Source organism: Theropithecus gelada, chromosome 5 (assembly GCF_003255815.1).
Source record: "Theropithecus gelada isolate Dixy chromosome 5, Tgel_1.0, whole genome shotgun sequence".
NCBI classification, from domain to species: domain Eukaryota; kingdom Metazoa; phylum Chordata; class Mammalia; order Primates; family Cercopithecidae; genus Theropithecus; species Theropithecus gelada.
The window spans coordinates 180,439,302-180,461,924 of NC_037672.1; the positions used below are offsets into that span (position 1 = coordinate 180,439,302).

General features: G+C 42.5%; 2 protein-coding genes across 2 annotated transcripts; one reads left to right on the top strand and one right to left on the bottom strand.

Annotated features, from left to right (window-relative positions):
- Positions 1–769: 769 nt before the first annotated feature.
- LOC112624403 (proline-rich proteoglycan 2-like) lies at positions 770–11,226 on the bottom strand. The gene is made up of 4 exons (XM_025384849.1): positions 10,989–11,226; positions 10,261–10,635; positions 3,656–3,765; positions 770–1,119 (listed from the first exon to the last, which is right to left on the bottom strand). The coding sequence occupies exons 1-3, from the start codon at positions 11,224–11,226 to the stop codon at positions 3,707–3,709; spliced, it is 672 nt and encodes a 223-aa protein (XP_025240634.1). The 3' UTR covers positions 770–1,119; positions 3,656–3,706.
- Positions 11,127–16,893, top strand: ING2 (inhibitor of growth family member 2). The gene is made up of 2 exons (XM_025385594.1): positions 11,127–11,446; positions 16,072–16,893. Exons 1-2 carry the CDS (start codon positions 11,275–11,277, stop codon positions 16,740–16,742), a joined length of 843 nt encoding a protein of 280 aa, XP_025241379.1. The 5' UTR covers positions 11,127–11,274; the 3' UTR covers positions 16,743–16,893.
- Positions 16,894–22,623: the final 5,730 nt, after the last annotated feature.

The following is a 22,623-nucleotide window of genomic DNA, read 5'->3' on the forward strand; positions in this document are numbered from 1 at the left end:
ATTTCATTTAAACCTTGACACTGCAGATACATATGTTGATTATTCTTTTTCAGTGAATCCTATCAAGACTCAGATGGACAAATTGGGCTTTAAATCTCTTCAGTACTAGGTATATGGTTGTTTCCTTTGGTGATCCCAGAGGCCTCACAAGACTCAATAGCAGGCTATATATTAACACATAGCTAAGATTTATGACAGCAAAGGATACAGAGCAAAAGCAACAGGAAAAGATGTATCAGTGGAGTCCAGAGAGGTCCAACATAGGATTCTGTTGTCCTTCGTCTGCAGCTACACAGGAATTCTCTCTCTCTCAGCAAACTGTAGACACCTGTGGAACGTCTCTGCCCACAGAAGCCCACTTGAGTCTCAGGGTCTAAGGCTTTTGTGGGAGGCTGTTCATGTATGCATACTCTGCTATGGAATTGGCTATGGCAACCAAAACTCAGGGGCCCAATAATAAAACCAGGTGCCTGTTTATCAATCTTGGTGTTTGTGCAACACAACGTGGCGAGCCAGTATGGAATGATCCAATGCTCCAGGTGTATACAACAAAATCATCGTCACTAACGTAAGGAACACTCCCAGGATTGTAATCCAGGGGTTGGCCAAGGTCGAAGATGGTTCCCCTGGAGACATGCAAGGGGTAAGCAACCAGAACTGCTACCGTAACTTTTTTCCTCACAAGGCCCTGCGCATCCTTGCGTATCACCTACTACTAATTCCCGGCTTACTAACAGGAATAATACAAAGCTAATTAAGTCCGGGCATGTGAGAAGATATTTAAACCTATTTTATTGCTAAATCATTCCCTCTAGTCTCTCTACCCTACCCAACATATTCTAGCCTCCAATTTCTACCCTGGTAGGTAATACTACCTTTGCATTTTGTTATTCCAGAAGGTGCATAAAGTTCTTTGTTTGTTTGTTTGTTTGTTTGTTTTCTTTTCTTTTTTTATATTTTTGAGATGGAGTCTCACTCTGTCGCCAGGCTGGAGTGCAATGGCACCATCTCGGCTCACTGCAACCTCCGCCTCCCAAGTTCAAGCGATTCCCCTGCCTCAGACTTTATGAACAGGTAACATGTAGGGAGCAGTAGCTTATGCTGCTTAGAAGAGGAGGCCTAAGAAGGATAGAGCTCAAAGTTGTAAAATCTACAGGGTTCGTATCCTTGTATGATTTATATTTGTATCATTTCCCCCACAAACCTGTGTTACCTCCTGGATTTTCTGTTTCATATAGCCTTAACAAGATCTACCTGTGGTCCGAGCCAAAACCCTAGATGATACCTCCTCTCCCATCCTCTAAATACAGTCACTAAACTCAATTGATATTACCTCCTAAAAATGCCCTGATCTATTTCTTTCTTTCCATATGACCTCATTTTCCTGTTAACTGCTCCTTTTTTGCTTCTCTTTCCCTCTCCCCAAGGCCATTATTCATTTCAGCAGGGTTCTCACTCCCATTCCTTCCTAGAAAGCCAATGCACCACATACTGAAGAATAATTTTCTGAAAAAGATGTCTTATGAAATGAGGTATTATTACCACTTATCTCTATTTTCGATTGTTTCCTGTATGTTATAGATCTACTAATATCTATTTTACTGGAAAACAAATTCATTACATCTCAAATTGAAAAAATATGTCCTTAGGATAGAATCAATTGCTTGGAGTTCTCTGAGCTGTGCAACAGAAATAATAAGAGCTGCTTCCTGTGCCTCATCCTCTCTTTGCTTTACGACATCTGGAGTCTTCTCTCAGTCTTTCTCCTTTCTCAATTGCTATGTTCAGATTCCTCTTCATTAAATATTTCTGCCAAATTTCATTCCTACAGAAAAGACCACAGTCAAAAAATGATTCCTTGGCTAGTTAATATTTCATCGGTCCCTTCTGAGGGTGTAGGCAGATGTTATAGGTGGTGTTAACATATAACATCAATCTAAATTTGAATTTTAAAATATCTGATTCATAAAAGTGATAAGAATTGTTCCATATGAACCTGAAATACTCAAGTGAGATCCTGCAAAAGTTGTTAAAGCTCTTAGCAGCAAGTTGAGGGCTATGCTGAATGAGAAAAGGGTTACCTCGAACTTCTCTTAAACTGCTAAAAATTTTCCACAAAAAATGTGTTTCTCAGCCAAACTGCCTAGATTAATTCCTAAAGTGAGAAGTCTTCAGAAGCTTCAAATTTACCAATTGTGGTACTTCTTCGCTTTAATTTGTGCAATAATTTATGTGCTGTTAGAATGCTGGTATGCTAAGACCAGACATGACTAATAAAAAAAGTAAAAAAAAATTATAAAAGTGAACTAAATCCAAATATTTGGTGTATCTACTTATCTACTCTTTTCCTGGTACATAACATTACATTTGCATTTTGTTATTGCAGAAAGTGCATAAAGTTCTTTCTTTCTTTCTTTTTTTTTTTTTTTGAGACAGAGTCTCGCTCTGTCGCCAGGCCAGAGTGCAATGGCGTGATCTCAGCTCATGGCAATCTCTGCCTCCCAGGTTCTAACGATTCCCCCGCCTCAGCCTTCCAAATAGCTGGGACTACAGGCACGCGCACATCACGCAATTTTTTGTATATTTTTTTTTAGTAGAGATGGGGTTTCACCATGTTGGCCAGGATGGTCTCGATCTCCTGACCTCGTGATCCACCTGCCTTGGCCTCCCAAAGTGCTGGGATTACAGGCATGAGTCACTGCACCCACCCAGTTCTTTGTTTCTTTTATATTTTAGATGAAACATAAATTTTTGTTAAAATAATACATATACCAAAAAATGAAAAACAAATGTGCAAAAGGATAAACGAAGCCTCTAGATATTGCTGGACTATTTTTCCAGAGATATTTAATCTGAATACAAAGTTAACATTGTTTAGGATATCCTAAATGTAATATTATATAAGGAAGTCACTTGGCTTTTTGAAATTATTTTTTAATCAACATGCCAATTATCAGTCAAAGACTAAGTTAGATATGCTATTGTTCTAACCCTGTATTACAACTATATATATACACACACACATACACACATATATATGCACACATCACATATGTACACACACAAATACATACATATATACACACGCGCACGCGCGCACACACACACACACATTTTTTTTCTTTGAGATGGAGTCTCACTCTGTCGCCCAGGCTGGAGTACAGTGGCGTGATCTCAGCTCACTGCAAGCTCTACCTCGTGGGCTCAAGCAATTCTCCTGCTTTAGCCTCCTGAGTAGCTGGGATTATAGGTGCCTGCTACTGCACCCAGCTAATTTTTGTATTTTAGTAGAGGTGACGTTTCGTCATATTGGCCAGGCTGGTCTCAAACTCCTGACCTCAAGTGATCCGCCTGCCTTAGCCTACCAAAGTGCTGGGATTACAAGCATGAGCCACCACCGCACCTGGCCAGCAACTATATTTTTTGTTATTGAAAAATAGTATCACAAATAGTCTCCATAAATAAAATTTAAATATTTCAGCCCCTAAATTTTAATTTTAATGTTCTACCATCATCAGTAAGGGCTCAAATAATCATTTCTTTTTCTGATTCTTCTATTTCCCCTTAATATAGAGCTCTTTAGCTTCTAATACTTCCCATACAATTTTCCCCCCATCTTTTATATCTTTGTTTTTAATCTAATTCTAGTACTTACTTTAGCCAGATACCAGAAGAAAATATGTGTTCTGTCACTTCAGGCACTTTCTCAAAGTCTTTTCCCCGAAGATATCATTTCTGTGATGAAAAGATGTTGTACTAAAATATCTGCAATGTACACTACAGTTAGAACAAGAAAATGAAAGTACATCTAGACTGCAGTTAATGAACACAACCTATGTTTTCTCAAGGTAACAATAGAGAAAAAGAAATAAAATAAGATAAATTATTTGTATTAAATGAATATTTTCATTTTCAAAATTTCGGTCTCATTTTGTAGAACTGGCACATCTAAAATTACCTGATTTAGCAAAATAAGATTTAAATACAACTTTCCAGAAACATATATATTGTGTAAAGTGAGATATACTGGTTTCATGCATAAAACAGTCAGAGAATGTCAATTTATGGAAATAAATAATTTTTAAAAATCTGTTACCCTTACCGGGCGTGGTGGCTCACACCTGTAATCCCAGCACTTTGGGAGGCTGAGGTGGGCAGATCACGAGGTCAAGAGACTGAGACCATCTTGCCCAACAAGGTGAAAGCCCGTCTCTACTAAAAAATGCAAAAATTAGCTGGGCGTGGTGGTGTGCGCCTGTAGTCCCAGCTACTCGGGAGGCTGAGGCAGGAGTATCACTTGAACCCAGGAGGCAGAGGTTGCAGTGAGCCGAGATCACACCATTGCACTCCAGCATGGCGACAGAGCGAGACTCATCTCAAAAAAAAAAAAAAAAATCTGTTACCCCATGAAAGATAATCAATACTTACCAAATGTTGGATTAAATTAACCATGCTAAGAGCAATTAATGTAACAATAGCTCCAGTAAGACCTCATTAAATAATCAAGCACTTCAAATAAATGATAGATTTAGCAAAAAGCACCTAGCCGATAGCATTAGTTTCATTTTTAAAAGACCATTCTTTAGCTAGTGCTGAAGGCATAAGGCATTGATCCTTTAAAGTAAGTCTAAAGGATACACAGTTTCTAGTACTTTTGACTGGGTGGTTACTTAAACATTATTCTTCAGCAAATTCTACTTTTCCTTCAGAGGAGATGTTAAATTTGCTGTAAGACTTCACAGAAAAATATTTTATGATATCCGAGTTCTTAATTTTTTCCCATGGGCCCAATTCTCCCTTCAATAATTGTCAGCCAGGAAAAAGATAATTATTTGTTTAACTCTTAAACTTTTAGGTATATACTTATTTTATGGATTGTTATATGACACTGGGCAAGCTAACTTCTCTGGGTCCAAATATTATCACCTGTAGAAAAGCTGGTGATCTCCATCCTCTTCCCCATCCCTGCATAGATGATGGTTAGGATACACTACCATCAGCAGCACTGGCTCCTCTAGCTGCCCAGTTGGGCTGCCTGTTGCCTGCTCTTCCTTGCTTTGGAGACATCGTTGATCTAAGATAACTTCAGCATTAAAAAATTACGAGTCTAGAGTGATCATGATATTGAAAACATCCGAAATCATGCAACCTTGAGATGCATTTTCTTTTTGAGACAGGGTCTCACTCTGTTGCCCAGGCTGGAGTGCAGTGGTACGATCCTAGCTCATTGCAGCCTCAAACTCATGGGCTCAAGGGATCCTCCTGCATCAGCCTCCCAAGTGGCTGAGACTAGAGGTGCACACCACTGCACTCGGCTAATTTTTTAATTTTTTGCAGAGACAGGATCTCTCTGTGCTACTCAAGCTGTTCTCACGTTCCCGTTCTCAAGTGATCCTCCTACCTTGGCCTCCCAAAGTCTGGGGTTATAGGTGAGCCACAAGGCCAGGCCTTTTTTTTTTTTTTTTTTTTTTTTTTAAAATAAAAACATCTTTTTTGTAAGGTTCTTAGTAAAAATTATAATACATATAAAGGCAAGGTGAAGGCTATGCTACCACAACTTTCAATACATTCCCTTCCTGCCACTCACTTCCATTTGATGAAATTAATAGGAAAATTGCTGTACAACAAAGAGTAGCATCTGAAAGGCACTGTGCCAACCTTTACCTCACACTTTCACAGACCGGAAGAGTTCAAGCCTTTAGTTTACACATGGTTTGGCTACTGTCAGACGCTAGGCAATTGTTGGGTTTACTGATTACCTGCAAAAACATTTTCGGGTAACACAGCTCATTAAGAAAAAGGGATATCTACAAAGACATAATGTGTCATTTTTATGGATCTAGCTATTGTTATTTGTGTAAGTTGAGTAATTTATATGTACTGTATCAACTATTAAATTTTGGACAAATTTTTAGGTTTCATCAGCAAAATCAGACCAAAATTTCAATTTTGAACAAAGCATAAATCTCTCTTCTCTCAATTAAAAACCCTTTCCCCTGCTTTTAGAAAACATAATTGCATAATTCAAACTCCTTCAATACTGTGACCTAGTTCCCCCTCTTGATGTTATAAAGGGCTCATGTAACTATGGTAACTAGCTAGGGAAAATTGAATGTTTTTCTGGTCAGCAATATGCAAAGTATACCATATGTGCTATTTTTTCTCCTTGGGATAGCTAAGGGGATAGTATGTTCGCCTTTTTTCTTGGTTATGAAAATATGAGATCTTATTATACTGAATTTCCTCTTCACTACAGTCCCAGTCATTCACACGGTCCCTTCGTTAAAATGTTTTAGGATCATGTTTTGCTTTTAGCAGTCATCCTAAATGCTGACTAGTACTATAATGGAAAGCAGTAGGACTGACTGTATACACCAGTTAAATCTGTGTGGTCTATCACATTAACTCCACGTACAGGGTGATATGGTTCAGATTTCTAATATTCCTTCTAGAGAATCTGATATTTTCTTAACTTTGTCCTTTTTTTTTTTTTTAATGAGGCGGAGTTTCGCTTTTGCTGCCCAGGCTAGAGCGCAATGGTGTGATCTCGGCTCACTGCAACCTCCGCCTCCTGGGTTCAAGCGAGTAGCTGGGATTACAGGCACATGCCACCACGTCTGGCTAATTTTTGTGTTTTTAGTAGAGACGGGGTTTCATCATATTGGTCAGGCTGGTCTCGAACTCCTGGCCTCAGGTGATCTGCCCACCTCGGCCTCCCAAAGTGCTGGGATTAACAGGCATGAGCCACCACACCTGGCCTAACTTTGTCCTTCAATCCCAGCCAAAGTGTTTTCTTACAGCAAAAGAACTGCTAAAATGGAATTACATCTTGGAGTATATTTAGATATTGAGAAGAATTAACTCCAGTTTGTAGTGACTTTTATATATCTTCTTTTTATCTCTATTTAAATTTTTTCTACAATAGCATTACTTATGTAATAAAGTAATCAAAAATGCTTTAAAACTGAGTTCAGTGGAGATGCAAACTATTATATTTTTTTGCAAACTATTATATTATATTATATTTTTTTTTTTTTTTTGAGGCGGAGTCTCGCTCTGTCGCCCAGGCTGGAGTGCAGTGGCCAGATCTCAGCTCACTGCAAGCTCCGCCTCCTGGGTTTACGCCATTCTCCTGCCTCAGCCTCCCGAGTAGCTGGGACTACAGGCGCCCGCCACCTCGCCCGGCTAGTTTTTTGTATTTTTAGTAGAGACGGGGTTTCACCGTGTTAGCCAGGATGGTCTTGATCTCCTGACCTCGTGATCCGCCCGTCTCGGCCTCCCAAAGTGCTGGGATTACAGGACTATTAGGTTTTTTTTAGTTGCTTTTTGTACTAATGAATTGATGTAAAGTTTTAGGGTTTTTCACTATAATCTAAGATGCTTCACTGGACCTTCTAGAACAAATTACACTCTAACGCAGACTCCTAGATTATTAAGGATTTATTTATTTGCATCAGGTACAATTACATTTCTTACAACACGCTATCAATCGGTGACTTTTTCATATGAGGATTTCTTCTTGAATTTCTCCATATTTAAAGCAGTGATTTTAAACTACTTGAATATCTTCCTCAGAAAAACATTGCTCTCTGCTTCACTGAATTAAACAGGGAATTAACTGCCTCTTACTGGGTTGGAAAAGACCTCATTAACCAAATAAAATGCATGGGATTTGTTGGATCCTGTTAGACCAAATGCAAAAGATTTAATGAGACAACAGGAAAATTTGAATTGTGTAGTTATCAAATGACAGTAAGAAAATTTGGGGAGATAGAATAAATGGTATTATGGATATGTTTAAAAAACTGTTATCTTGGCGGGGCACAGTGGCTCATGCCTGTAATCCCAGCACTCTGGGAGGCCGAGGTGGGCAGATCACTGGAGGTCAGGAGTTCGACACTGGCCTGATCAACATGGTGAAACCCCATCTCTACTAAAAATACAAAATTAGCTGGGCATGGTGGCACACGCCAGTCATCTCAGCTACTTGGGAGGCTGATGCAGGAGAATCGCTTGAACCTGGGAGGCGGAGGTTGCAATGAGCCAAGATCGCCCCATTGCACTCCAGCCTGGGCAACAAAAGCAAATTTCCGTCTCAAAAACAAGCAAACAAAAAACAACTGTTATATTTTACCTATTCGTATTTAAAGTATTTACAGATAAAATGATAAAAATCCAGCAAGAGTGAGGGAGTGCGAAGGGATGTTGCTAAATGTTGAAGCTGGGTAAACAGTATATGAGGATTTATTGTACTATTACTTTTGCCTTTGTTTGAAAATTTCCATAAAAGTTTAAAAATATTAAAAAGTAGAAAAAAGAAAAGGATTTCATTTATTTGGCCTGACTCAAACAGAAGCTGAATTTTCTCAGCAGTCTTCTTTAGGAATCTTTCACAATTACTTGCCAGTTTGTTTTCAATCAGTTTGAAGTTGTTGCTCTCCCCAAGAGACAGGTACGGAGGCATACACAGTCCCTGCCAGGGACCTCTTAAAGTCACTGACTTAGAAATTCAAGGTAATCCCAGACTAATTTAGGGAGATCAGTTACTTATTTATTTTTTTTTAGGGTTGCTTTGTGGTAGATAATACACTGTGGAGCAAAGAAAATGCCTTTTTGCTTTATTCACAGGATTAAATACCATAAATTAATTTCTAGTTGCTGAGAACGGAAGATTTTAAATTTTGCATTTAGAAGACAAGAAATTCAATCTGAAGAGACCCCATATTTCCAGTTAACTGACCATTCAGAAGGGAAGGACAGTGCTCAATAATCAAGGTCAAGGGTTTAGGGATTGTGGCGATTTTTTATTTTCCCCACTGAAGTGTTCTCCCCACACAGGCTGCTTTCGCAGGGTAGCAGTAGAATAAGCCTTCGATTAACCTTTTAAAATAAATATGGCAAGAAAAGCATGTCTAAAATAATTCATACATATACATATATTATCATACTACAGTGTTTTATAGTTTTAGATCAGTACCAGTTAAAATAATCTTTGGATTTTTTTGCTTTTTTCCAGCCTGTTCAACAGAATTATAAAAGGTGAAAATAATGCTATAAAATGTCTCCTATCCCATGCTCATCCGTCCTATCACCTTGCTCTGTTTCCGGAGTACTGTAGGTATTCTGCATCTTTGCCTTTTTCCCAATTTAGTTTCTAAACACTTCTCTTATCTACCTGCAGATCACTTATCAGACTGAATAAAATCCATTGGTACATTCGGTGTTTGACCTGTAACAAGGCACCCCACAGTATTTTGGGCCTTTGATAAAGACCATCTTATTCAAATTTGTGAGAAAACAAAAATAGTAGAGTTCAAGTAAAAACCAGTAAAATTCAGTTCTTCACAGTGGCCGTTTTTTGACGAGACCCGGCCGAAAGGTTTAAAGAACAGTAAAATCCCCAAATGTTCTCAGAAATACTATACATTGTACTGTCTGGGTTGACTTAATACTGGCCCAAACCTCAGTGTCCTAGGATAATAACCCAAGACGATTTCCCAGTCCTTTGAAATAGCTGACGTCCTATGACGTCAAATTGCCTGGAGTGCTTTATTTTGGTTTGAAATTTAAAATTTCCTCTAGATAAAGATCTAGATTTCTCTTTGCAAGTCAAAAGCTAGTTACTATTAACAGCTGTTTCAAAAGTGCTCTAAATAGGTCACCATTCAGGTGTACCAACGCTGCAAACTGGATCTAAGAAGATCCAAATATGTCACCACTCACATTTTCTTTTTAACTCAAAGGTAGTACTCACAATAGGGCCTGTTTACATAGGCATTCCATTAAAATTCTCCATGCATTCATTCTATTTGCACCCATTTCTTTCAAAAAAGTCCATCTGAAATTAAAATCAGTTCTTCTACTTGGCATCTCGTTTACACTACACCGAAATTAAACCCCACTAGGAGATCACGTAGATTACGGGGCCGAGGGCCCGCCCGCTGACTAGGTTTTTACTCGCGTCTGCATGCCCCAGGTCCCCTCCGATTGTAGTCCTGGGGCAGGACCGAGCAAAAAGTCCCGTAAAGCTGGCGTGTGCCCCACTCCGCCAGGAAGCCCCGCCGACGTCCTGTGTTTAAATGTTCTGACACACCCCAAACGCAGTTGTTTTTAAAGGCTGTCTGTGGGACCTATGCGTTGGCAGGCAGATGCCGTCCCGCATCCCTTCCCCCTAAATGACACAGAAGATTCCAGCGCAGGGGAAGGGCCACGAAACCCGCAGGGCACACGACGCCGGGGGCCGGAGGAAGCACCGCCTACCTCCCCGGTCAGCCCCGCGGTGCCGGACGAGCCCGAGGGCCCGGCAGGAGGCGGGCGGCAGCCCCAGGCGAGCTCGGAGGCGGCGGGAACGCCTTGCCGCGCATGCCGGGAGCCGCCCGCCGCCTGCCGCCCGCCGCCCGCCGGGACGCGCAGTCCTGCAGGCCTCGCTCCGGGTCGTCCGAAAAAAAGGAACCGCCTGCTGCTCCTTTGCAGGCTCGCGAGGAGCCGCACTCGGACCGCCGGATGGGTAAAAAGCCGGTGTGGCCGGGCGGAGCTGCCCCTCCCCGCGGGGAGGGCGGCCGGAAGGACCGAGCCGCCTCCCCTGCCGGGTCCCATTCAGACGCGGGGCGCAGAGACTGGCTCCCCAAGCTTCTCCTTTAAGGGGGGCGGGGCGCGGCCTGCCGTTTGGCCGCCCCCGACACCCTCCCCCCTAGCCCGGAGCCGGCAGACCAATCGCCCGGGCGGCAAAGCGAAGGCGGGAGAATGCGAACCCTCCGGTAGGCGGTAGGGGCGGGCCCCGGCCTTATTCGGATCGAGTGCTGCGCAGGCGCAGAGGCGGCCGCGGGCGGAGGGGCGGGGGCAGGCCAGCGGGAGGCTCCCCGTCAGGCACGGAGGGTGACTGGGGACAGGCAGGCGGCGACGGGCTTGTCATGGGGATCCGGGCTGCGAGACGGCACTGGTAGCATCTGGGGACTCCGAGGGGGACAGGAAGTGTCAGCGTCCGGGACCCCGGCGCCGGCCCCGCCGAGGGGATCCCCACTGCTCCGGTCCTGGAGCGGGAGGGGAGAAAGGAGGGAGCCCCAGTTTCGCCCCGCCCCTGGGCTGGTGCTGCGGGGGCGGGGAGTGAGGGCTGCTCTGGGGGGAGTGGAGATCGGGGAGCGCGGCCGTGCCCTCTCGAGCGGCTGCGGGGTCCCCGCGGCGCCGGGCTGCTGAGCTGAGGGACCGCGGCGGCCGCGGCCGGTGCATGTGCGGCTGCTGGATGCGGAGGCGGCGGCGACGGCGCGGATCGGCAGGATGTTAGGGCAGCAGCAGCAGCAACTGTACTCGTCGGCCGCGCTCCTGACTGGGGAGCGGAGCCGGCTGCTCACCTGCTACGTGCAGGACTACCTTGAGTGCGTGGAGTCGCTGCCCCACGACATGCAGAGGAACGTGTCTGTGCTGCGAGAGCTGGACAACAAATATCAAGGTAGGGGCCGCGGGGCTGCCGGCCTCGGGAGCCGGTGGCAGGGAGCCTGCCGGGGCAGTGCCACCTTCCCTTTCTCCCGTGACAGTCTCCCCGAGCCTACCGAGGGTCTGCCGAGCGGGACGGGGAGGACTGGAGACTGGGTTCGCGGCCCTCCTTGCCCCGCGGTGGGCGAGTACTTCTCTGGGGTCCCCGGAGTGGGGGTGGGGGCTGTTCGTCAGCCCCCGCTGCAGACCCAGCGGCTGCAGCTGCCGCGGAGGGGAATCAGCCATTTTAAGCAGCAAGCATTTGTTCAGGCGCTCGCCTGCCCCGTGCCGCAGACCCTGCCGCCCCGGCCCAGGACTGCAGCCGGGCAAGGGCCGGAGGGAGTGAGCGGCCGGGCTCCCGCTGGTCTGCGGGGCGCACTTCCCCACCTCACTCGCCCCCACCCACGAGTGCGGGTGCTTTGGAACGTGCGGGAGGGAGGGGGCGAGAGGCCGCGGAGGCAGATTGAGGGGGCCTTCCTCCGCGCTCCTACCCCGGCCGGGAGGATAGCAGTCCGTTCCGCTCTCTTGCCCCGGGAAAGTTCTCGGCCGCCCCGAGCCGCAGCCCTAGCCCAGCTCTTTCGGCAAAATGGTTAAGAGGGGAGGGGTCCCCCGCGGGAGAGGAAGAGAGGGGCGTGTGTGGCGGGGAGGGCCCCCGCGCCGGGGGCGGGGCCTGCGGGTGTGACGTGGGGAGTGGGAGGGGCGCGCCGCGCGTTCCCGCGGGCCTGGAAAATGGCTGGTTGCAAGAGGGGCGGCGGCGAGCCAGCTGCTGGGGAGGGAGTCGAGGCTGTGTGAGGGCGTTGGTTCGGCCCCAGCGGAGTCCGAGTTGGGGTTTGCAGCATGTTTTGCGGTGATGTTTCCAATCTCTTTCCCAACCAATGGATCAGGACGGAGATTAGCAGCTCAGACGGTCTCGGACCCTGGCTCCGCGTAGGTTCCGGGACATGTGTCACTTCCGGGCTTCAGGAGGAAGTGGGTTGGTTGACTGGGCAACCGCCTGGCGTCCCCAAGCCCCTCCTTCTCCGACTTTTAAGTGTTAAGGCGAAACCACCCTTTACGGGCCGACCCGGGAAGAATCGACCTTCCTTACAGTGTTATCACCTACTATCGGTGGTGCTACTAGGAGGGCAGTTTAAAAGGGGAAATGTGTTGCGCTTAATAACCTTGAATCGAGGAACAGACCTTGAACATAGTATGGAAACAGCCATATGAACTTTAAAGATAATTTCCTGGACCCATTCTCTGTTTTTGTAAACACGTCAGTAATCCTATAGTTTAAAAGTCTCTAAAGGAATCCACTTCTTGGGTGACATAAGTGTCTCTGATTTTTTTTTAGTTGATAAATTTGTTTTCTGAATCCATGGGATTCATAGGACTGATCCGTGTTTGGGGGAGGGGGTGGGGGGGAGGGAATTCAAACTGATGCGCTGAGTCCAGACCATTATATAAATATTTCTTTTATAGATTAGAAAGAGTTTAACTCGTCCAGTTAATTAGATGTAGAATATTTGGCTCCAGCTCCTGCAACTTTAGATGCATATCCTTGTTTTCAAACAATTTAAATTTTAATAAAAACTGTCCAAGGGGATTTCTGCAGATATGGAGCACAAACATGAATGGTAACCTAAAAATGATACGTGCTTAATAATTGTATATTGAACCTTTCTAGTTTTTCAAATAACACTAAAGTTTGTAAAGTTTGCAGTTGCTGTTGTTGTTGTTGTTGCTTCAGACAGAGTCTTGCTCTGTCCCCTAGGCTGGAGTACAGTGGCTCTATCTTGGCTCCTACAACCTCTGCCTCCCGGGTTCAAACGATTCTCCTGCCTCAGCCTCCCGAGTAGCTGGGATTACAGGCACCTGCCATCACGCCCCGCTAAGTTTTGTATTTTTAGTAAATACGGAGTTTCACTATGTTGGCCAGGCTGGTCTTGAACTCCTGACCTCAGGTGATCCGCCCCCCTCTGCCCCACAAAGTGCTGGGATTACAGGCGTGAGCCACCGCGCCCAGCAAGCTTGCAGGTTTTTACATTTCTTTGAAGACACATGTTTCCTTTCACAAGAGTTAAGCTATTTGAAGTTGGTAAGGGATACTATAATTTGTTGACAGGGAAATCTGCTTTCGGATCATCTATAATTGTGATGTATTAATAGCTCTGGTAAGATTAGTAATATAGTAGGTCTTACAAGACTAAGAGATTATAAAAATTCTTAGCTCCATGAAGATTGTGATTAATGATTAAAAACTCATCCAGTTTTCACTCTTTGCGCATGGTTACCGAGCTCAACTTTCAGTTTTATGTTTATATATATTTTGTGTTTCGGATTCAGATTTCATGTTTTTTATTTCTTCACTAATGCTTAAGTCTTTTCTGGTTTTGGATCTAATATTTCTAGCAATATTTAGTGATATAAATCAGATAGGCAGTCAAATAAATTTCTCACCTACTTGAGACATTTTCAGAACTGCTGAAAACCTTATAAAGATGAGAAATAAAGAAGAAAACAATTTCACAATTGAAGTACTTATTATGGGATAGGGTTATTAGAGAACCTTTATTTTTGTTCTAGTGTTCTCACTCATTTCTTCGATAAATAACAACCTTCAAACTAAAATTTGATACTTAATTTCAAGTGCCTTCATATAGTTTATAGAAAGTGCTTACACTGCTAGGTCAGACATACACAGATCTGGCACAGTTCAAAGTCTGGGGTTCTTATCTCTTGAGTTGCAGTTTTTTTCACAAGCAGAAGTGATGGCTTCCTCATGGGGTTGCTGTGGAGATTAACTGAGAAAATCTTTACCACATAGAAGGGGCTGAGTAAATGTTAAATTTCTTGTCTTTCACTATATAAAAAGGTGTCTTAAAAATTTTTGCATCTCATCTATCAGTGTGCTGGTGTGATATATACTGTAATTAGCCTCTAACACCTGATTATTAGGTACAGAATATTTGAAATGAGGTTTGCCTCTTTTTTTTTTAATCCTCAATTTTTTTATATGTCTGAGGGAACCAGTTTCCTTATTTTTCCTGTAGGGAAATGAGGTTCTTAAGAAATCTGCTTAGATGCCTAGCTAAGCAAATGGAATATACATGAACTTTGTTCAAAAATATGCTATGCGGGCATAAGTGCTGTTAACCGTGTGGTGGCACTTTGTTATGTATTCCAGGTTAGACAGTTGTACATCAAGTATGAGTACCTGCGATTTCCAGGGAGAAGCTAATTAATGAGTTCTGTTGAATATTTGCTTTTGTGTGCCTTACTTGCAGACAGCCCCAATGTATATGTTTACTTGTCCAACATTTCTGTTTTTAATAATTATAATATTGGAATATAAAACTGGTATGCCATGTGGTATGAAAAATACCATGGGGCCAGAACTCTTTGAGATAGCATTACATCTTGTAAGAATAAGAAACAAAACAGTTTTGAACAAAACTAATCTTAAGTAAATTTTTGGTGACATATGAAATTATATTTTCAGATTTTTGGATACCTTCTAGTGAGTCAGCTATTTTTATTTTATTTAAGTAAGTGTATTCCACGTGCCCTGCAACTAAATCAGCAGTTCAGAAAGCTTAGAACCAACTACTGATTTATCTACAAAGGCAGAATGATCTAGTGCTGACTTTATTATAATTTTGTTAGTGGTTTGGTCAGTTGATGCCAGAACCAGAATCTACTCTGGAAATAGTTTTACCCTGGAAATAGTTTCATTTTCAGAATTTCCCATGTGAGGCTAAAATAGAGCCATTAAAACTAAGATGATGGGAAGCTAAGAGCTGTTTATGCCTTCTTTGTTAAGAATGTATGATGTGAAAGTGAAGCTGTAGTGTCTCCGGAGTCATGTCACAAGTCATTGATTTGACTGTAAATCCTGTAAACACATTTGGGCAGTAATCTGTAGCCTAGTCCTGTAACCTTTACAAGTTTTAGAGCTGGACCCCAGCCTGCAAATTTTATGTATAGAGTTGTTTTGAAGGTGTTACAGCACTTAGTAGACTGAAGTGGCATGCAGTGTTCCTGCCCATTAGAAATACTTTTGATCATTAGCCAAACATCTCTTATCCTTTTTTTTTTTTTTTTTGGAGACAGAGTTTTGCTCTGTCGCCTAGGCTGGCGTGCGGTGGTGTGATCTCAGCTCACTGCAAACTCCGCCTCTGGGTTCAAGCAGTTCTCTCCCAAGTAGCTGGAATGATTAGGGGCGCCTGCCACCATGCCTGGCTAATTTTTTATATTTTTGGTAGAGACAGGGTTTCACCATCTTGGCCAGGTTGGTCTTGAACTCCTGACCTCAGGTGATCCACCTGCGTCGGCCTCTCAAAGTGCAGGGATTACATGCGTGAGCCACCACGCCTGGCCTCTTACCCTTTTTAATATAGATTAATGAGTATTAGTTTTGTGTTCTTTCTTTTCATTACTTCTAAATATACTTTCATATTAGATAATGTGGTCTTTGTATGAAATAGTTTTTAATGTATACGTACCAAAGAGGAGTATGGTTTCATGGTTTGAGTTCTAACTTCAATTCTGTAAAAAATAACTAACTTGGAAATGTTATGTCTGCTAACACATGATAATGTTCTCATTCTTTTCCTTTTTTAGAAACGTTAAAGGAAATTGATGATGTCTATGAAAAATATAAGAAAGAAGATGATTTAAACCAAAAGAAGCGTCTACAGCAGCTTCTCCAGAGAGCACTAATTAATAGTCAAGAATTGGGAGATGAAAAAATCCAGATTGTTACACAAATGCTCGAATTGGTAGAAAATCGGGCAAGACAAATGGAGTTACATTCACAGTGTTTCCAAGATCCTGCTGAAAGTGAACGGGCCTCAGATAAAGCAAAGATGGATTCTAGCCAACCAGAAAGATCTTCAAGAAGACCCCGCAGACAGCGGACCAGTGAAAGCCGTGATTTATGTCATATGGCAAATGGGATCGAAGACTGTGATGATCAGCCACCTAAAGAAAAGAAATCCAAGTCAGCAAAGAAGAAGAAACGCTCCAAGGCCAAGCAGGAAAGGGAAGCTTCACCTGTTGAGTTTGCAATAGATCCTAACGAACCTACATACTGCTTATGCAACCAAGTGTCTTATGGGGAGATGATAGGATGTGACAATGAACAGTGTCCAATTGAATGGTTTCACTTTTCATGCGTTTCACTCACCTATAAACCAAAGGGGAAATGGTATTGCCCAAAGTGCAGGGGAGACAATGAGAAAACCATGGACAAAAGTACTGAAAAGACAAAAAAGGATAGAAGGTCGAGGTAGTAAAGGCCATCCACATTTTAAAGGGTTGTTTGTCTTTTATATAATTCGTTTACTTTCAGAAAATGTTTTAGGGTAAATGCATAAGACTATGCAATAATTTTTAATCATTAGTATTAATGGTGTATTAAAAGTTGTTGTACTTTGTCTGTGACCTTAATTTTCTGCACTGCATTACCAAATATTTCCAACCAGGTAGTCTTCAGATCACCTGATGAAACGAGCAGGGAGCAGGAAGAGGGTGGTGTAAACAAACATTTCACAAACCATGCTTATTTCATTTTCACTTAAAACTGCAATGCTATTTTTTGGGTAAACACAAAAGTTTCACTAGCATTTTAGTTATACATGTTTAAACAATTTGAGCTATAGTGGGATTTCTCTGTAAGCATCACATGATCTTGGGTACTTTAAAATACAGACACTATGCCATTTGAGCTGCTTTTTCCCTAGCCCCGTTTATACCTTCGCTTGTTCATCTCTAGTCTTCCAGGGGTTTGAGGAACTGGAGATAAGAGTAATTTGGGATTCCATGTGGAATAACGTGCTCTTATGAGAGTACTTGCTGCTGTCTTTTCCTCAGTAGCATTTTGATACACTGTCAGCCCATTTGTTAATGCCTTGCTGCTGCTGCGTAGATATACTTAATCTAGTGCTTAATAAGGGAGTCGTTTTGTGTTTTGTTTTAATTGGGACAGGTAAGAGTAGTTAGGATACCAGGCCGAGGCAGGCGGATCACAAGGTCAAGAGATGGAGACAATTCTGGCCAACACGGTGAAACCTCGTCTCTAATAAAAAATACAAAAATTAGCTGGGCGTGGTGGCGCTCGCCTGTAGTCCCAGCTACTCAGGAGCCTGAGGCAGGAGAATTGCTTGAACCCAGGAGGCAGAGGTTGCAGTGAGCCAAGATCCTGCCACTGCACTCCAGCCTGGGCAACAGCGAGACTCCGTCCCCCCCCCCCCCCCCCCCCAAAAAAAAAGTAGGATACCAAAAATACAGTGACTGGCTTACACTGGCAAACTTTGGGTTGTGTAGTATCACGGCTCAAGGTTGAACAATTAAAAATGCATCTTTAATAGTATTTTCCATGTGACCCGCTGCCAGGATGCCTAGCCATAGGCCCTATCAGTGGAAAAGGGCATATAGTAGTCTTTACATATAGCCTTTATGTCAGAGAGTTGTTTTAAATGGTTTTGCTAGTGGTTATTGTCATTTCTGTCCCAATCAGTGACTATACATTATTTTAAATAATAGTGTATTTACCTTCTTAACTTCTGGTATTGGTGCTGTTTGATGTTTTCACATTTAACTTACTTCATCATCATAATGCAATTAATGTATTTGTAAGTTGAATTTTCCAAGATTCTGATATTTGAAGGGTGTGCATCTTGATGGATATATGTCCATATGTTTAGAGAAGGTTTTGGTTTTGGGAGCAGCAGATTGACTAGTTCTTTAAATCTGTGTGTAACGTATGTTTTATTCCTCATTTCTTCGTGATCTGATGATCTTGATTCTTGTTGATTAACATGAAAAACCCCTGCTTGTTTTGGAAAAAAAAAAAAAAAAAAAAAAAAGCTTTTTTTTGTCTTCTAGCTCTCCTGTGTGACTTTTAGGCACGTCATTTCACCTCGTCTGGGTATCAGGTCATTACCTGTAAAATGAGTTGGCTTAAATATTTCCAAGATTCCTTGGAAATTTCTAGTATTTGCACTATAGTAAGGATTTGAATAATGACATGACTTCTCTTTCATTAATTTTGTCCTTCATTCTGAGGTATAAAGATAGTTTAAAGGTGAGTTTGGAGATGGGTAAATGTGCAATATTTGTTAGCTACTGTCCTAAAGATATTTGGATTCATGACTGGAGCTAGTTGATTCTGTTACCTTTTGAGTGAGAAATGTTAGACAGCATGATGAAGAATTTAGGAAATCCATTCTCATCATCATAACTTAGCTGAGTTGTAAGGAAATCCTTTTGAGAATATGGCATTTTGTTTTAGTGATTACAACCTTATTACCAGAATGGAGCTTTTTACGTGACACCATTAAAAATACCAGTATGGACAAAATCCCCAAAGCCTTCAGATGCGACTTACATAGAAGTCACCACTTTTTCATGCATAGATCTGCCTGAGCAGATGGGATAAAAGAATAAACGTCCTAATAGAAATGCGCAAGTTTGGATTAGACTTGATGGGAAAGCGAACCGGGAAAACCCTGGAAGGTGTGCTCCCTTTAAGACCTAATGTCTGAAACAGTTTTATGAATTTTTTTGTTTTGTTTTCTATGCATCTTGGAAATAGAAGTCTTAAGCATGCATAGCATTAGGACTGGAATTTCTTTTGTTGTTGAGTATACTGGATCTCATATCATGGTTACCAACTCATACTGTATATACCAGTGGTTCTCAAACTTAACATTAGAATTACCTGGGAGTTTCAACAAATACTGATATCTGTGCCCCACCCTCAGCAATTGTGATCTAATTCATTTGGAATGTAGCTTAAGCATTAGAATTTTTTAAAGATTCCCATTCTAATATATAGAAATGTTTTGGAACCACTGCCACATTTCACAGTTTTCAACTTACTGAAAGCTGCTGTGGATTATCTACATCCAGATTTATACAAATCTGAAGCATATATAGATGCTTATACACCCATGAGAGTATCCCCTGCCCCCAGTGGCTCCACCACCAGTGCTTGAATACTCAACATCTGAGTGCTTCTTAATGTGCCAGGCACCGTTTTAAGCAGTTGTGGTGTAAAGAAGAAAATATCCCTGCTTGTGGACAATACATTCTAGTGGAGGAGTCAGATACATACAATGTTAGGTAAATTGCTAAAAGGGAAGGTAAACCGAGTAAAGGGTTGGAAATGAACGGCAGAGGGGTGGTGAGTCTTTTATTTATGGTAATTGAAAAAGGCGTCTTCAGGAAGTAATCCTTAGAGCTAAGAGCAGAAATCAGGCAGGCAAAGATTTGCGGGAGCGAAGAGGGAACGAACTTGGCAGTTTGACTGAGGCAGAGCATTAGAGCACAGTGTACAAGGGGCTAGGAACTTGGGGCTCTTGGAAGCCATGGTAGGAAATTTGGGAAGCCATTGAGGGGTTTTGAGCCATGGTCTGACATATTTAAAGGTCACTCTGGATACTGTGTATACAACATTATAGGGAACCTGGGTGAAAATAGGGAGATTTAGCAGAAGCAACTCAGAAGATGTCATAGCAACTCAGAAGTCTTCACATCGAGTGCTGGTGGTTTAGCCTAGGGTGGTAGCAGCAGCAGTAGTGTCTAGTGGTAGGACTCTGTACTAAAGGTACAGCCAACAGAACTTTGGCCCAGGGATTGGAAGGTAAAGAGATGACAAGGGTAACTCGGGTTTTTGACCTGAAGGGAAAAAAATAAATAACAATTTATGTTTTGCACTTAGGTTTGAGATGCCTAATAGATTTCTAGTAGAATCCAGCATGGAACCCCGCATACGACCGTTAGGGTAACAGGAGGTAAACATTTTGGAGAGTCATCTCTATGGTGTTTGAAGCCATGTGACTGAAATTACTCAGGAAATTAGAGCTTCTCAAATGTTAATAAGCATGTTTGCTTAAAATACAGATTCTGCTTCAGGAGATCTGACGTGGGGCCCGAGGGTCTGCATTTCTAGCAAACTTCTTAGTGAGGCTGATGCTGCTGGGCCAGAGCCCACATTTTGAGTTAGCAACCAAGTAGATCAGGAGGAGAGATGGTCAGCCCTGTGTCACTCCCATATAAAATGGGGAAGAGCCAGCAAAGGAACCTGAGAACACTCGGTGACGTGAAACTGTTTCAAGAAGGGAGTCATCTGCTCATTCAGGTGCTATTGAAGGAAGGTGAACACTGAGAACTGTTAGACTGGGGGGATTGTTGTGGTTTAACAAACTGCAAGTCTGGGGGCTGGACTGTGAGCAGAAGGGGACTGAAATCGAGAGGGGAACAGAGGTGGGTTATAATTGAGGCAGAGGTGAGCTAAGTAAGGGAGGACTTGAGCTTTTCAGGAAATAGTATGGCATGATGATTATATGCTGATGGAATTCCATTAGGAGGGGACAAGTGAAGGCTGTTGATGGGAAAACTGAATAGGCAAGATGGAGTAGGATGCAGGACTCAGGAGAGGCTGGTCTCAGTAGGCAGAAGGGACAGTGCATTGTCCCTGTCCACAGGGAGGGCAGCACTTTTATTCACTTACTCAAGTATTTATTGTGCACCTATTATTTGCAAGGCATTGTTTGTACTGAGGGTAAAGCAGTGGCCAAAACGAGACAATCTGTCACCTTGTGGAGCTTAGATTCTGGAATGAATGGGGCATATATGCAGGTAGGTTGCTAAATTCGTCATTGGGAAAATGATAGCTTCCACTTTCCTAGCTGAGGAGGTGATGGGGAAGGGAGTTGGAAGTCTGTAGGAATGAGAGGTGTGGAGCATCACCTGGGAGAGTAGGAAAGTGAATGACCCCAGAATGCCAGGACTGTGGCCAAGCTGCAGGTTCGGGTCATAACTTCACATGAGCAGACTACTCATTTTGTTGCCTGGATGCGGGCATGAAAAACACACAAAATAACAGAAAATTTCAAAATCTCTACAGTACGCCAGAAAAATTGCATCTCCCCAATCCTTTTCATGTACCTCTTAGGGGGCTTCCTCTGGGGTTCTGTCCCCATTCCTTCTGAAATGGAAGGAGCAAATTTTCAAGGAGCACTTCATGTAAATAAGCTAGACGGCTCTTCGGCGCTTTCTGAATCAAGTACTTAGTAGTTTTATGTTGTTCAAAATATGTTTTAAGTGAAGTTAGTTATTTTGGGACTTCCTTTACTGTATTGCCTAAACTGTACATCAATTAGAGAAACCACAGCTGCTTCATCGTTTCCTATTTCAATGAGAGGGAAGTGGTCTGGACCAAGATTCCAGAGGCGTGGACTCAGCCTGTGATCCTGGACAGGTCACTCATCCTCTTTGGCATGTAGTTTGTTCAGCTGGAAAATGACTGATTTAATATATGGTTACCTAAAAGTGTGGCTGTTATTCATGTCTTAACATTAGTCTGAGGAAAGGGGTCTCCTGGTCACAAACTTATTAACTGGGTAGTTAATAAAATAACAGCTTTAATTCACGTGTGTGGTAAGTAGACTTTAAAGCAGGGCTTTCTAAACTTCAGACACCACAGGCGGATCTTGATGGAGTTTGCCATTTCTGCACACCGTTCTAATTTTATATTTAAAACTACTATGTACTTAGTACTTTTAAAGTCAACTCACTGTTTGATGTAAATTTATTTTAAAAAGGAAGCATGTCACTTTGGCAAATGGAAAATTAGTATCACTTTCTATGACTAGAAGACTACCTTAAAATGTAATGAAAACAGTGTTATTAAACTCTAGCTATGCAGTATGGCCAGTGAAGATAGCCCAAAGTCTATCCTTTTTTTTTTTTTTTAAAGGTGTGATTAGTAAGTAATGTTAGATAAGGGTAAAAGACACGTAAACACCAAATTGTGTCTTTCTGCATGATGTGATCGAAAGGATTTTGAGACTTTTCTTGAGTACTGCCTTCCGTCCTACTCTGGAAAACACTTTAAGTAACAAAAGGTTAACCACTGCAGTTTCTTGACTATCAGTATAAAACAAATACTAACATTTCTTCGTTTAACAGCACTTGTCTAGCTACATGCAGATAGATGTTGCCTCTTAATTAAGGTTTCTGTAAACCTCATAAGTTATTCGCCAACATTGTCTATATCAGTACTAGAGTAATTGACATTATTCTGACCTCAAAGGAGTTTCTAGTCTTACCTCTTTTTTCATCTGAGGATTAAAAATGGCACCTCCTCAGTGCATCTCTTTTTTTTTT

Bases quoted from the DNA above. Each gene is read 5' to 3' on its own strand.
- LOC112624403 (XM_025384849.1), bottom strand. From the start codon at position 11,226: ATGCACCGGCCGCGGCCGCCGCGGTCCCTCAGCTCAGCAGCCCGGCGC. The intron at 10,636-10,988 runs GTCCCGGACGCT...CCCCCCTTAAAG, and splicing joins TCGGCGGGGCCGGCGCCGGG to GAGAAGCTTGGGGAGCCAGT. The intron at 3,766-10,260 runs GTAGGCGGTGCT...TGTACATTGCAG, and splicing joins CCGCGGGGCTGACCGGGGAG to ATATTTTAGTACAACATCTT.
- ING2 (XM_025385594.1), top strand. From the start codon at position 11,275: ATGTTAGGGCAGCAGCAGCAGCAACTGTACTCGTCGGCCGCGCTCCTG. The intron at 11,447-16,071 runs GTAGGGGCCGCG...TTCCTTTTTTAG, and splicing joins GCTGGACAACAAATATCAAG to AAACGTTAAAGGAAATTGAT.